The sequence below is a fragment of the Xenopus laevis genome, chromosome 7S (genome assembly GCF_017654675.1).
Source record: "Xenopus laevis strain J_2021 chromosome 7S, Xenopus_laevis_v10.1, whole genome shotgun sequence".
Classification (NCBI taxonomy): domain Eukaryota; kingdom Metazoa; phylum Chordata; class Amphibia; order Anura; family Pipidae; genus Xenopus; species Xenopus laevis.
This window is the reverse complement of record NC_054384.1, coordinates 88,745,265-88,760,962: the sequence shown is the minus strand read 5'-3', so window position 1 is coordinate 88,760,962 and position 15,698 is coordinate 88,745,265. Positions and strand designations below refer to the sequence as shown.

General features: G+C 39.8%; 1 protein-coding gene across 11 annotated transcripts in view; it reads right to left on the bottom strand.

Annotated features, from left to right (window-relative positions):
- The window catches only part of LOC108697250 (calmodulin-binding transcription activator 1), a 1,304,230-nt gene that overhangs the window by 25,053 nt on the left and 1,263,479 nt on the right, over positions 1-15,698 (bottom strand). For 10 of the 11 annotated variants that reach the window (XM_041571497.1, XM_041571493.1, XM_041571494.1 and 7 more), the window contains 3 exons: positions 14,566-14,812; positions 13,853-13,924; positions 2,171-2,191 (listed from right to left, as the gene is read on the bottom strand). In XM_041571497.1, coding sequence (XP_041427431.1) covers positions 2,171-2,191; positions 13,853-13,924; positions 14,566-14,812 — 340 coding nt within the window. The remainder of the gene's footprint in view (positions 1-2,170; positions 2,192-13,852; positions 13,925-14,565; positions 14,813-15,698) is intronic. The other variant, XM_041571491.1, reaches the window with a different exon arrangement.

Sequence of the window (15,698 nt, the reverse complement as noted above, 5' to 3'; positions counted from 1 at the left end):
ACAGCCTATAGAAGAATCTGTTTGGCAGTACACCTGGTTTTATGCAACAAAAACTTGTCTCCAAAGCAGGAATTCAAATATAAGGGCATGCTTTGAGTTCCCTGGGAGCAACATGCAAGGGTTGGTAAGCAACATGTTGATCACAAGCTACAGGTTGGGGATTATTGATATAAACTATCTGTTGCTTAAGTATTCATTTTGGGGGTATAGTTTTCCTTTAAGTAGCAAAGCATGCTCATTTTGCTGCAGATGACTGTAAAGTATAAGCTGGAGATTTATATGAGATATTCAATACCGTAATCAGGTCAATTAGGATCCAGCAGTGAATAGAACATTGCCAAATGAGCGCATGTTACAAATTGTTTGATTCATGCTAAAAAGCATCAAACAGCTCATGTCGCCCAAATGTCACATGCTACATTTGCACTCGGCAAGAACTGTCTGCCTGTTTTATCTCTAGAAGGTAGCTGTCATGGGAAAGATGATTGGGTGAGAGGTCAAGCATGAGACACAGCAATAATTATCAGAATATGCAAAAATGTGATAATTAGGGAAGACATGATGGAAAAGCTGTATCTCCAGCATAAAGCTGCTCCAGTTATTCAGTAAATCACCGTAATACAGTATCACTGCCACTAGGGGGTGTTAGATTCTTCTAACTGAGAGCCAGTAACTGTATGCGCTGGCAATGTGTGGACATTCAGAGGATATATTTTGTATTTAACAGCTTAAGGTGGCCATACACTGAGAGATCCACTCGTTTGGCGATGTCGCCAAATGAGCAGATCTCTCCCCTATATGGGTGATATCGGGCTGATCCGATCGTTGGGCCCTAAATAAGTGTTACGGCGATCGTATCGCAATCCAATGAGATTTTTAGTCCTGACCTATGGCATCTGCCCGACTTTCGGGTAGATATCGATCGTGGAAGCCCGTTGGATGGCCCCATACATGGGCCAATAAGCTGCCGACTCGGCAGCTTTTATCGTCCTGTGTATGGCCACCTTTAGACTGTCATCTACAGTTTTAATATAATTGTGAAATTAGAAAAAAAGAGCAAAGATCTTTTTTCAGTGTGCAGTTTTTTAGTGGTAGCACCCATCACTACTAAAGGCACCCTTTTTCCTAGACCCATTGATTAAGCATTGATCTGTGCATGCTTCCTCTGTCTCTTTATTATTACAGGTATTTATGGAACATTATGGAATATCTATAAAACTACAGAAGAAAAGAAAGCTGTTTATATTTTACACTATATTATATGCCTGTGTGTGGCACTGTTACTGGTGCAGTTCATTTTTATGGGTAGGCAGAAGATGCACGTGCCTAGGATGCAACATTGAGGCACGAAAACTCTTCCGAGGATGATCGATGGCCCAGCACTGTTCCTTTCAAGATCTGCAGTAGACTGATCAAAGGTAATTGCTATCTGAAGCATCCTATTCTATTAACGGGAGGCGTTCCGCTGTTGGTAGTAGCACTTTAACTGACAGAGTAGTGTCAATCAAAATGTCACGTGTGTCATAGCTGTTAAAGTGCCTTGATGTCTACGGAAGAAAAACTCTACATAAATATCTTCTGTTGCAAAATGCTGTTGGCAGTACCATCATTTCACTGCATCATTTCAAAGAGCAAGGGCCAATAAAGCTCATGCCAACGGAAAACTACAGTGAAAAGAGAAGGTTGTTCTGCCTGCCCCTCTTTTCTCCCAGATGGCATAACATCCTGACCTATAAATTAGGACTTACTTTTAATTAAACAGCTCAAAAATGTAACTTACTATTACTACCACATACTTGCCAGCTCATTATGTATTATCTGAATTGTATTTCAAATGTGTTCATGGTCTCTGCTCATTGTATGCAAGTCTGATTTAGACATGAGCCCTATCTAAAATGCTTTTGTATGTTCTCTGTGTGCGTATCCTCTGGGTATCCTTCCACTTTTCAAAAACATACAGGCCAATTAACTGGCCCTGGATTATTTTGTTATTTTATTAGTATTGGAATGTTCATTTGCTCCACTGGGCAGATTCTGATGTGAATGATGAACAATACCTCCAAAGCCCGAGTAAATATATTGGTATAATAAGCATAATACAAAAATAATTGCAAACCACAACGAACTGCCAATTTTTAACAATAATGAGTATTAAAACAAATAATCATACCTTCAAGGCTATCCATGTAAGCTTGGGAGAGAAAAATACAATTCCAGGGTTAGTAGGGAACAGGGAAAACACTAAATTATAATATATAAAATATAAAAGGGTAGTATAAAAATGAACTCCCCTTTTGTTATACCGAGAAACCATCAAATGGCCAGTGTACCCCTATGTTCAACACCAGTTCAGTGTATAGGTTGTGGGAACATGCATTTTGCCTTGTTTAGTTATTTCCTGCACTAAACAGGGAAAAGATTGACACCAAAGCATTTTTATTGCCAAATTCCTGTGCCTCTTCCAAGCATCTGTGAGAGGAGGAGAATGTAGGTAATCAAGTTACCAATACACTGAGAAGCCCTCTATGTAATGAGCTCCTCCTTGTCTCAAAGCCTGACATGAAGAAGGGGAGGGGTTTGTTTATACAGAGCTCATTACCTCTATTTTAACAAACAATCCCCCTGCAAAGGGAGATAGCGGAAGGGAGTACAGGTAACATAACAATGATCTGTAAGTAAAGATATATTAAACTGGTGTCCTTTGTGGCCCCCCAGTCCCTTCCCATATGTTCCAGTAAATGTGGCCTTAGACTTTTACACTGTAATCAGATATTTTTTGGGATATTTTGTTCTCTTTAACAATCATGCTATCAGTTCTAATAAAGTTTTTTTTTTAAACTTGGTTCAAACTACCCATACATTTTTTTTTACACCAACCTAAAATACAAGTGAAGTTGTTAAGTCAATAATGTACTAATGACAGAGAAGAGCATTTTGCTTTTTCCTTTATAGACCAAAGTGTTTCTTCTCCCTAATTAGTCTTAACTAGTCAGTTTAGCCCACCAGAAGAATGGATATTTAAAAAAAGAAATTAAAACAATAAGCAAAACACATTTTAAAACAAGTCCTAATGATTGTGTTCATGTTGAACAAAACTGTATGTAGACCTTTAAGGAGCACAAAATGAATCATCAACATTCTAGTCTGGTGCACATATGGTGTATTGTTGTTGTAATAAACAATTTAATTATGCATTTAGTATGTCCTTGTTGCTTTCGTTTTATTGATTAATTAAACAAACTCCGGATTCTACAGGCAACAGATGCCACCCCTGTTATCTCAATTTGGCTTCATATATATATATATTCAAAGCACATAATCTGAGCTCCTACCTGAGTTTAGGGACCTACTTAAAATATACAGTATTTAAAACATACTGTAAAAAGTAACGATACAAAGCTATTTAGTCATCAACTTAGATTCATAGTACATAGCACTTCAGAAATCTGTGCATCACATTTTAATAATCAGCCTTGTAGCATTAGCCTGTGACAAAATAATCAAATTTTTTTGCTAGAAATTAAGGTTAGCTTCTTAACAGTTGTCCAGGGCACACTGAGCATTTGCAGTACAACTGACACTTTAAGGGATAGTTTACTATTAAAGGGGTGATTCACCTTTAAAATAACTTTTAGTATGTTGTCGAACGGCTAATTCTATGCAACTTTTCAATTGGCCTTCATTAATTTTTTTTATAGTTTTTTAATTATTTGCCTTAGGAATGCACTGAATCCACTATTTTGGATTCGGCCGAACCCCCGAATAGTTCACGACAGATTCGGCCGACTACTGAACTGAATCGTTATTTGCATATGCAAATGTGTTTTGTGACAAATAGTAATGCAATTTCCCTCCCCGCCCCATATTTGCATATGGATATGCAAATTAGGATTCAGATTTGGTTCGGCCGGGCAGAAAAATTCGACCAAATCTGAATCCTGCTGAAAAAGGCCGAATCCTGACCAAATCCTGGATTCGCTGCATCCCTAATTTGCCTCCTTCTTCTGACTCTTTCCAGCATTCAAATGGGGGTCACTGACCCCATCTAAAAAACAAATACTCTGTAAGGCTAGAAATGTAATGTTATCGCTACTTTTGATTACTCATCTTTCTATTCAGGCCTCACCTATTCATATTCCAGTCTCTCATTCAAATCAATACATGGTTGCTAGGGTAATGTGGACCCTAGGAACCAGATTGCTTAAATTGCAAACTGGAGAGCTGCTGAATAAAAAGCTAAATAAGTCAAACACCACAAATAATAAAAAATGAAAACCAATTGAAAGTTGTCTCAGAATATCCCTCTCTATTTCATACTAAATGTTAATTTAGAAGTGAACAACCCCTTTATGTTAACTTTTAGTCTATTATAAAATGGCTAATTCCAAGCAACTTTTCATTTGGTTTTCATTATTTATTTGCCTTCTTCTTCTGACTCTTTCCAGCTTTAAAATAGGGGACTCTGACCCCATCTAAAAAACATGTGCTCTGTAAGGCTACAAATGTATTGTTATTGCTATTTTTTATTACTCATCTTTCTATAAAGGGCCTCTCCTATTCATATTCCAGTTTATTGTTCAAATCAATGTTTGGTTGCTAGTGTAATTTGCATCCTGGCAACCGGCTTGCTGAAACTGCAGACTGGAAAGGTGTTGAATAAAAAGCTAAATAACTCAAAAAACACAAATGATAAAAAATGAAAGCCGAGTGCAAATTTTCTCTGAATATCAGTTTCTACATCATACTAATAGTTAACTAAAGGTGACCAACCCCTTTAAAAGATGAACTAAAAAGACCCAAGATGGCATATTCCTGGGGACGAATTTGAAGGCCTTGATCATTACTGTCATAAAGCTGCTGAACCCTGGCTGGTACAGTAAGTTTAGTGTGTAAAATGCAGCATTTCTAGCCATATTCATTTTAAGGCTTTAGTTATCCTTTAAGCACTATAATTGTCTATATATACATTCCTATAAACCTAATAATGGGCAGCTTTGGTCTCACCCTCCTTCTCCCCTCTCTTCTCAATCAATGCAGATTAATCAAGTTGAGAATCTCTTTCTACCACATGGTCAGTTAATTATAATTGGGGGACAACACAACGTGCTCTGTATAATGTGCATCATCCCTTTTTTTCCCCTCTTGTTACATTTAACTTCATTGTCTGGCAAAGGATAGAAATAAGTGCAAACATGCTGTGCCTGACTATACAAAGCTCTCATTCTCTTCCATTTACATTACCCAAATGAGAATGTAAGTATAAATTAGTGTCGTTTTGTGAATGGAGCAATTGATTTAGTTATGGGATGCTGAAAAATCAGCTGAAGATGCAATAAAATGCTGAGATATACATTTTTTTGCTTACAGCATCAAAATACACACAGAGTTACATATCACACTTTAACTTGATAAGCAAAAGATGATTTTAGTGTTCTGTACGGTAGCATGCCCAGAGCAGAAATGACATGTTGGGGAGCAACACAAGCATTACAAATTGTTCCTGGATGGAGCCAAATAAGGCTGTGATTGGCTATTGGTAGCTCCTATGTGGACTGGCAGTCTACAGGAGGCTGTTTAGTAGTACATCTGTTTTTTATGCAATCAAAACTTGCCTCCAAGCCAAGAATTAAAAAATGAGCACCTACATTTAGGCCACTGAGAGCAACATCCAAGGGTTTGGGGAGCAACATGTTGCTCACGAGCTACTGGTTGGGGATCACTGCTACTGTATAGTAGTATTCTCGCCTGGAAACTAGCAGGTCCCCTGCAGCAAGTAGATATGCACCCTGAAACAGCATGCTGACTTCAGCATGTCCGTGCACCCCTGTTGTTGCAGGCACCAGGCCCTTCTGAAGGTTTATCGCAGGGTGCAAGCTTGGTTTGCTGCTGGTAAGTTGACCTATTCTACCAAGATATATCAAAATTGCTCATTAATTAGGGCTTTAGTGGACCCCCTACACCCCTGCCTCTCCCTGTAATCACAGGGTCCGTTTCCACTATAGTTACACCCCTGAACAGCACGGCACTGATTGACTATGGTCTGTCCAGGCTTTCATTAATCCATGCCTCCTGGCACCACTCACAGCATAGAATCTACAAGCTCCTAAACCAGTGTAACCATGTCCTGAGACCATGTCCCACAAAAATAACAGAGATGTCTGCATTTAGCATATAAACAAAAGCCATAGATAAAATGTGTACCCCCGTTTTGCCCCCGTGAGAATTTTATGACATTAGCGATGACTATGACTATTGTGACATCCCTTCCTGTGAGCAGCCCATCACCATACACTGCTGCTGCCAAAGACTAAAAAGGCAAACAATTAGATGTCATATATCTCTGCCCTATGCAGCTGTGCAAACAGATATGCCTGCCCCAGATAAATGGCAGAAAATGTAAAAGACAGTATCACACATAAAATGGAGAGCATGAAATCAATAACGCAGGATCCCAGGCCATCAGCTGTGTGATATGATGCACTAAAATAACCCTCCGGTTTTTAATAGTCACCACTGTGATAAATGCTGCCTCCAGCACTGATGAGAGTAATTTCATGAGCAGTGGTATCAACAAAATAAATATCCAAATATTATTACAGTATAATGTTGCAGCACATGGATACATGTTTAACTGCACAGCAAAATTCAATATTTAAAAGCAAATATTTCCTTTAATATGAATTAATGCTCTTTTGTAATTGTGACTCATCTAGGTAGGCTGCACCTAATACAGCAAAACCAAAGTTTGTGTAACTTAAGAGAAAACAGCTGAGCACAGGCTATTCCTCAACTGATTATGCTCACCCGAGCAAAAGGTCTCTTTGTCCAAAATCAGAGTTTGGTCATACAAGTATATTGCATCTCATAGAAATGTACAGACAGGTTCATTGCATGGGCCATTTATAATGTTTGCACCCAATCAAGGTCCTTTCACTTGCATATAGTTGTGCTAAGTGCCATAATGATTTGTGCAGAATAGAATCGACAGTAAGGAACCGTGAAATTACCACCATGTTGAATGTGGAACCCCACAAATGAGTCTGTTTTAGTCCATCAGGAGCAAATAAATTCAGCTGCAGCGATGACAGAACTGTGAGAATAAACTCTGAGTTGTAGGTAAAAAATGTCAATTTTCATCTGAATACGTCTCTTTGCACACTGGGCTATGCTCACAAATGCCACTTTAGAACTCACACCTGTTGACATCTATTCAGTTTGGATGCCAGCATACATTATATTTATGTCTGGTGCCACCCCAAGCACTGAACCTTTACACCACCACCGAAAGTGCAAAATTACATCACTTCCGATTTAATCTGTAAGTTTCCTGCAGCAGCTGGGGGGATTTTTTTATTTATTTATTTATTTATTTTTAAAAAATGTTTAGTTAAGGGTCCCCAGGCCAGTATGGATTGCCATACAACTATATTTCTGAAGTCCAAAGTTAAGGTTCTGACTAAAAAACCAAAAACTCTGGTCTGAACAAGTCTTTAAACAATACCCACATACAACATAGCAACATTTTAGATGAGGGTGAAAAAGGACAAACATCGACGAAAAGTTCACCCTTTTTGCTTGGGAAACCTGCCTAAAACTTGCCATAGATGCAAAGATCTGATCGCTAGAATCCTCGAACGATTGGACTTCACCATTTTCCCACCTGCCACTAACCAGGACCGCCATCAGAAATCACAGGGCCCCATATGACAAAATTTCCTGGGCCCCCTGGGCTGCACCCACCGCAAGCTGCACCTACAGGTCTGCCCTCCCCACCCCACAGGTCCGCCCCCCACCAAACAGTAAAAAAACAAAAATAATATTGGTGGCTAGGGTTCCCACATGTTAATAAAAAATAAAAAGATATTGGTGGTCAGGGCCCCCCATTAAAAAATATTAGTGGCTAGGACCCCACATGAGAAAAAAAAAATGGTGGCCAAAATTAGTGGCCAGGGCCCCCCCCCACATTATAAGAAAATTGGTGGCCAGGGCCCCTTAAACGTCCATGCCTTCCCAAAGTCAGCAGCTCTCAGAAACATGGGGCGCCTGGCTAATCAAGTAAGTGTGGCGTGGCCGGGCCCCCCTTACCCTCAGGGCCCCCTACAACTCTCCCCCCTGTCCCCCCCTGATGGCTGCCCTGCCACTAACCATTCAGATCAAATAAAGTACAAAAGAACAGATCAGCCGATGTTCTGCCCCTGACATCAATCGTACAAAAGTTATGTCCGACCAAAGCTGGTGACAGTCTCCCACTGAAAATCGTACGATCGGCAATACACGCAGAGATATTATCGGCAGCCGACAGAAATCTTTTAACCTGTCCGATCAACCAAACGACCGATCTCCACGGGACGAAAAATGTAGGGACACCAGAAACGGTCGGAAAAACGTGCGAATCCTTGATTTGTACGATCAGATCTTTGCGTCTATGGCCAGCTTTACTGCTAGCTGATCCAGAATAAGGCGAAATTTCTGCAAGTGCATTTCGGCTAAAATGGGCGTAAATGTGTGTGTTACTATGTTCCATATGCATTCTGCATTGTACATCCAAATGTAACCTGCCCTTTTGTGGTTTTCTTGTACATACTGACAGCTCAGACTATAAAATGAGAATTAGGGGCTGATTTATCAACAGAGTTTCAAGTTTTTTTTAAAGTTTGCAGAATTATTGAAAATGATCAGGAGAATGCGATTTTTGTCACGTTTTGAAGTGATCAAATTTTCGAGATTCACCTTTTTTAGTAAATAAGCTCACAATTCTCTAATTAAGAAAACACACAAACATTTTAGGTTTGATAAATAGGCCCATAAATAAAATGTATATAAAAGTAATTTCTTTCAACATGGTACAGAAAACATATATATCACCCAGAGGCTTTTCAGCTCTTGTGGAAACCTAAGAGCACATTTACTCAGGGTCAAATATCGAGGGTTAATTAACACTCGATATTCGGCTGTCAAAGTTAAATCCTTCAACTTAGAATATCGAAGGATTTACCGCAATTCGATCGAAGGAACGAGCGAAGGAAAAATCGAATGATTAAATCCTTCGAACCGAACAATTCGAAGGATTTTAATCCATCGATCGAACGATTTTCCTTCAACCAAAAACGTGTTAGAAAGCCTATGGGGACCTTCCCCATAGGCTAACATTGAGGTTCGGTAGATTTCAGTTGGCGAAGTAGGGGGTCGAAGTTTTTTTTAAAGAGACAGTACTTCGACTATCGAATGGTCGAATTGTGGAACGATTTTTAGTTCGAATCGTTCGATTCGAAGTCGTAGTCGAAGGTCGAAGTAGCCAATTCGATGGTCGAAGTAGCCAAAAAAATCATTCGAAATTCGAAGTTTTTTTTATTCTATTCCTTCACTCGAGTAAGTAAATGTGCCTCCTAGTATCACTGGACAGTAAGAGTTTGTAGTGCTAAGCATATATACAGTAGCTGGCAGAGAGAAACAGAAGCGAGCACAAGCTTGTTCTCTTGAAGAACATGACATAAATGAAATGTGATCCTAATTTGTATGAATCAGAATTAACTCTCCTTGAGGGAGAGGACTATTCTTAGCTTACCGCCTCTTATTTCCATTTCAGCATCTCTGTGGAACAATAAACCTTATGCACATTAGCACTAGTCACTTTGCAATAAATATAATGACTGTCTACATATGTATGAACCTGCTCTTCGTCTGTTCTGTGCAAATAAATAATAATTGTCTGTACTATCCTCTTTTATTGACATTGGAAGGTTAAAAAGTTTGTTCCTAGTTAACGAAACTGAAGCCCTTGCTTTATAATAGACCACCCGTGCTAGCAAGCAACTACCAATCAATGTACGTGTTTAAAGGGACAATAAATGAGTATACAATATTGGCACAGATTGATGTGTTGAGTGAGCATGAATAATATTTGGGGGGTCATTTATTTAACCATGGGGTTAGAGACAAACCAGTGCAAGCTGCAGAGAGTAGCATCAAGAGACAATTAGTGATGGGCAAATAAATTCGCCTGGCACGAATTCGCTGCAAATATCTGCATTTCGCCGCCGGCAAATAAATTTGCGAATCTCAAATTTTCCTGATTTTCCCGATTGTGCGTGAAAATGTCAGATTTTCACTATTCCGTCATTTTCACTGAAAAAGTCGTGAAAATCTGACAGTTAGGCGATTTTTCCGTGAACTTTCCGATTTCCGCCCATCACTAGACACAATTCATAATGGGGCCCTGTACTCACCACCTGCCGTATGGCAGCTCTTGAACCTAGCCCGTACATATCGCCCTCTAATGCTCCTTAAACTGCGTGTTAGGAAATGGAAGGGGGGCACTTACATGCCCCCCATCCCACCCCATACCAGCAGGATCGGACTGGGCCAGCGGGACACTGGTATAAAACCTGGTGGGCCCTGATAGCGGAAACCCAATCCCCGCTGGCGCTCCCCCATGTTGCTGATCTTCCTTACCCGATGGGCTGGTTTAATTTACACACGCTCAGGGGATAGGATAGGGAGCGTGGCTGGGGCCACTTGGGGTTGTAGGGGTCCCTGAGGTGGCAGCCCCGGTGGGCCCTGCACCCACAGTCCGACCCTGCACACCAGTATAACATTGACTAATTTTATCTCTGTATTCATGAGAGCAGTGGAAGGTTTCTGCTCTCCGAAATGCATTGTGTGTGCAAAGTGCAAAAACATTGGCCAAATGAGCCCTTTTTTGCACTTTACATATGGCGTTCTGTAATGTAAATGACCCCTATTGTTTTTTTAATTACACATAAAAATATTGGTGATTTAATGACAGAACTGACGTGGGTGTGTTTATTAAGTTTTGGATTTTGTTCCACGTCCCTTTATTGAAGGGTTGGTTCCATTTCTGGTTGAATGGTCAGGATACATATATTTTATTTTAGGTGTAAGTACATTATCCCCTTTCTGAATAGGCAGATGGCAGTAACACTTTCAATATAGATAACTTGTTTTTTCACAGTCCAATCTGATGTACTGTTCCAGAGTAATATTAAACATATTGGCTTGTTGTGAAAGCAATAAACCTAACATTGGGAAAAGAATGAAGGCGTGATTCTCATCAGCGCAGTTTTAATAAAAATGGGAAAGTCCAATACTTGCCTGTTCTTGTTTAATTTGGAAAATATCAAGATTGCTTCATGTTTAGGCAACATTTTAAATATTAATAAGGTGCTATCATCATAAGTCCAGCAATACGATGTGGCAACACCGAGAGAGGGAGACAGGATTTTCACATTTGCATTCTAAAAGATCAGTGAATATGCTTTTTAATATCTGTCACAGGGACAGTTATGAATGATAATGAACAAATGCTGATTTCCTTGTGGATTGCTGCCAGATGTACAATACGTGACGTGTTCTAGAATGTTTAGTTCACAATACGAGGATCAGACAATCAAAAGACGCAGCTGGAAAGTATTATGCCGGGGGCGTTTTAATCAAGGGAGGACAACCATGAACTCAGTTGAACTACAACTACCAGCATGCCACTAACAGCTCTGCGAGCAGAAGCATGCTAGAAGTAAAGAATTTGTACTTGATTCTCTTTTAGATTTACAGTACAGGCATACCTCCCAACATTTTGGAAATAAAAAGAGGGACACAAAAGTTGGCGTGCATAGCGCGGTTTTATCCACATCCATTTTTGTGGCCACACCCCCTAATTACCATGTTCATTTTACAAAATTTGCCAGGTTATGAAAGTTTGAACATATTTCTGTGTTTTTTTTTCAGTTATTACAGTTTTGCTAATGAAAGTGAATTGCCCTTTAAGCTGTGAGTCTAACTTTTCCCAAGGGACCTGTTATCTTATATTTATTTGTTACAATTACTTATTTGCTTATCTCAAAATGGTTACAAAGGTATCTTATCTTCTGCTGTAGCTGTTCTGGGCTCTCTGCCAAAAGCCAATTAAGTAAGAAACTTTGTTTCTTTTTCTGCCTGTTCAGTGCAGAGAAAAACTGGACTTTCCAGTAAAAAGGAGGGACTGCGGGTTGAGCTGTCAAAAGAGGGACTGTCCCTCTAAAAACGGGACAGTCGCGAGGTATGTACAGGTATGGGATTCGTTATCCAGAAAGCTCCAAATTTCGGAAAGGCAGTCTCCCATAGACTCTATTATAATGAAATGACCTGAATTTTTAAAAATGATTTCCTTTTTCTCTGTATTAATAAAACAGTACCTTGTACTTCATTCAAACTAAGATTTAATTCATCACAAATAGTAGTGCAGGCACTCCTGCAGCCAAGGCGGTTGAGGTAAAAACTCTAAGCTTTATTCCATCATATTAAAAGATACACATCCTGACGCGTTACTTATCAAAAGATACGTAATCATATGCTTACATATCTTTTGATGCGAAACGCGTCAGGATGTGTATCTTTTAATATGATGGAATAAAGCTTAGAGTTTTTACCTCAACCGCCTTGGCTGTAGGAGTGCCTGTACTACTATTTGTGATGAATTATATTGCCTGGGCTATGGGTTTGGGGCACAGCACCTGGGTCATCCAGCAGATTTGGTGAGTGCAAGCTCCGCTGACTTTCATGTTCCTAAGGTTCAATTGGTTATCTTTAAAGTGTCGGACCTGGGGTTTGTACATTTTCCTACTTGGTGAGCTATAATCCAGTAGTTTTTCCAGCACTGTACGTTTTAAGCACAACTATAGCTTGGTGCCATTGAAAATTATTAAGTAATAATTAAGTAGTCATTAAGAGAGATTGGAGTCAGCCGACTTTTTCTTTATGCAAGATTTAATTAAACCTTACTGGAAACAAAACCAGTCTATTGGGTTTTTTAATGTTTACATGATTTTCTGGCAGATTTAAGTTATGAAGATCAAAATTAGGGAAAGATCCTTTATCTGGAAACCCCAAGGTCCTGAGCGTCCTGGATAACAGGTCCCATACCTGTACATGGTTGGAGGACTTACATTTTTTTATGGTTCAGCATTTGGTCCAATAGCAAGATTACAGACATATGAAAACACTACTCTCATCAGCAGTGCAGCCATAGTTCAAAGGATATCAAGAACAGCAACTACACATTCACCCCAAATCTCTCTCACCTTAAATAATGTTCAAGATGGGGTTTAGGTGTATTTAGAAGAGAAATTGGCCATCATGCTGGGCCCCTCAGTCACTGCTTTGTATCCTCCTAAGGAGGCCAGTCCTATAATTTGGAAACCTCTGCTCTAGAGAGATAATGGTACCCAGAAAATCTGCCTAAGGATCAGGGCACACGTATAGATTCAGGGAGACTAGTCGCCCAGTGACAAATCTCCTCTTCTTCGGGGCGACCTAATATCTCCCGCTGGCTAGAATGTAAATCGTCGGCATTCGTTTTCCGAAGCCGCCCCAAAGTTTCCTTGTGTTCGTGTCTCTGGTGTTTCAGTCTGGCAGAAACTGTTACAATTTTGCAACAATTAGTTGATACATTTCTCAGCAGCATCTCTGCAGTATTAGCAACTATTGTATCAAACCCAGGGATTCCGCTCAGCAGGGACAACGATAAGAAATGTAGCAACTAAATGTATCAATTTAGAACAGTTTACAGGGTCGGTAACCCCCCTCCCTTCCACAGCTGCTTTAGAAGGTGAAAATGGCAATATTAGGAAAACGGTGACGCATCGAAAATGGAAAGTAATTGGAAAAAGTTGTTATTTCTGATCTACTTGTTTGATGGTGAACAACCCCTTTAATGGGAGGGTCTGCCTATTTATGGGCAGCTCTAGTCTGAACTGGATGGTGTTATAGTCAACCCATATTCATTAAAAACTGAAGTCACTATTATATTATGACACATGAATATTTTAAGAAAGTCAGTTTATTTACTCTATATTACCTGTTTGTACTTTCTGTAACAACGCTGAATGACAGCTGCAGCAACTTCCTGCTGTTCCCTCAGAGGACGACCCTAAAAATGAATCAGTGGACAAGGAGGTTAGCATGGGAATATCTGAAGCTAGCATGCTTATCTTCAATCCCAAAGATTGGAGTGCTGCTCCAGGTCTGGAACACCGGATTGGTGTCAGGTGCCGTCAGGTATCGGGCTCAAAGCTGCCCAAAGCCCAAGAACTGTATATAGCAAAACAAGAAACCTGTGGCACAACTGATATGGTTGATTCAGTGATCGGTGTTTTATTCAGCTCACAAAACAAAGCGGCAACGTTTCGGGCTTGACAAAGGGCCCAGCAGAGGCCCGAAACGTTGCCGCTTTGTTTTGTGAGCTGAATAAAACACCGATCACTGAATCAACCATATCAGTTGTGCCACAGGTTTCTTGTTTTGCAGCATGCTTATCTTCGTGACAATATATATTAACCTTAAACATTTTAAAATCGCACATTTACCATCTATAGATGTATGCTTGGATACTGGGAAATGCACAATAAATCATTATTTCAGCATAAAACACAAATAATTATTCCAATGAACAACGACTGAACGTTCCAGATTATTGCCATCTCTGCTATCTAATAAATGAAATACAATGACTTTATATTAAAGAGCTTAATGAATGAAAGTATTCCAGCCTCATCTCTTGTAACCAATTACCTTGTATTTCCGAAATACCGTCTGGACGAGTTTTGCTGCTTCATACAGCTCTCGCTGCTCGTGATCCGAAAGAGTCAATTGGGCAAATTCATTTTCCACCCTTTCGTTGTTGGACGCACTGAGAAATTCAGACCAGTCAGCAGCAGAAGGTAGACTGGGCTTTTCAAAAGTTGTCTGACTAAGTGGGGAACAAGCAGGGCTTAAGCTGGTATTTGAGGAAGGAGTCAGGGGTTCATTGTAGAGGGACCTGAAATAGACAACTTGATTTGATGAAAACACTCTAGATTTCATCAAAAAGAAATAACACAGGTTCACATCTCTCAAAGTGGTCAAACATTTATCAATGTGCAAACCAGTATCATATAAAAAAAACTGTGGGAATGAAGAAATAATTAGAAAATATTCCTTAATTATTGTTGGATGGCACAGAGAGTCAGACGAGTTGGCTGATAGTTGCATTATTTTTTGCCCGAAAACTTTCATATCGCATATCAAAAAATCATTGGGACTTCTCTCATTGACTTATATGCAACCTGGGCAGGTCTGAGATGCCGGATTTTCTTATTCAGACTTTTCCATCCTCGGGGGTTTAATAAATTCCGAAAAATTTGAGATTTTTTAAAAGTCCAATTTTATAAATAAAAATCACAAATTTGTCATGATTTTTGCATTCAAATTTTAGTAAATAACTCCCGTAGTGTCTATTGTAACAGAAATGCACTGGCTTCCGCTACCTTTCAGAATCAAATTCAAATTAATGACCCTGACATTCAAAGCACTTCATAACTCTGCCCCACCCTACATCTCTGAACTTCATCTCTATATACTCACCCAGCCGCTTACTATGCTCCTCTACTGACCTGCTACTCAACTCTTCTCTCATTACCTCCTCACATGCTGGCATTCAAGACTTTGCAAGGGCTGCACCCCTCCTCTGGAACTCTCTCCCACTGTCTGTCTGACTTTCTCCCAACCTTTCTGCTTTCAAGAAATCTCTTAAAATGCACTTCTTTCGAGAAGCCTACCCTCACTCTGCTTAACTACCAAACGCAACACCACATACAGTACCACATTTCTCACCCACTTAATTCGATCTTGCCCACTCCCACACCTTATGTATTACTCCCTTCCCT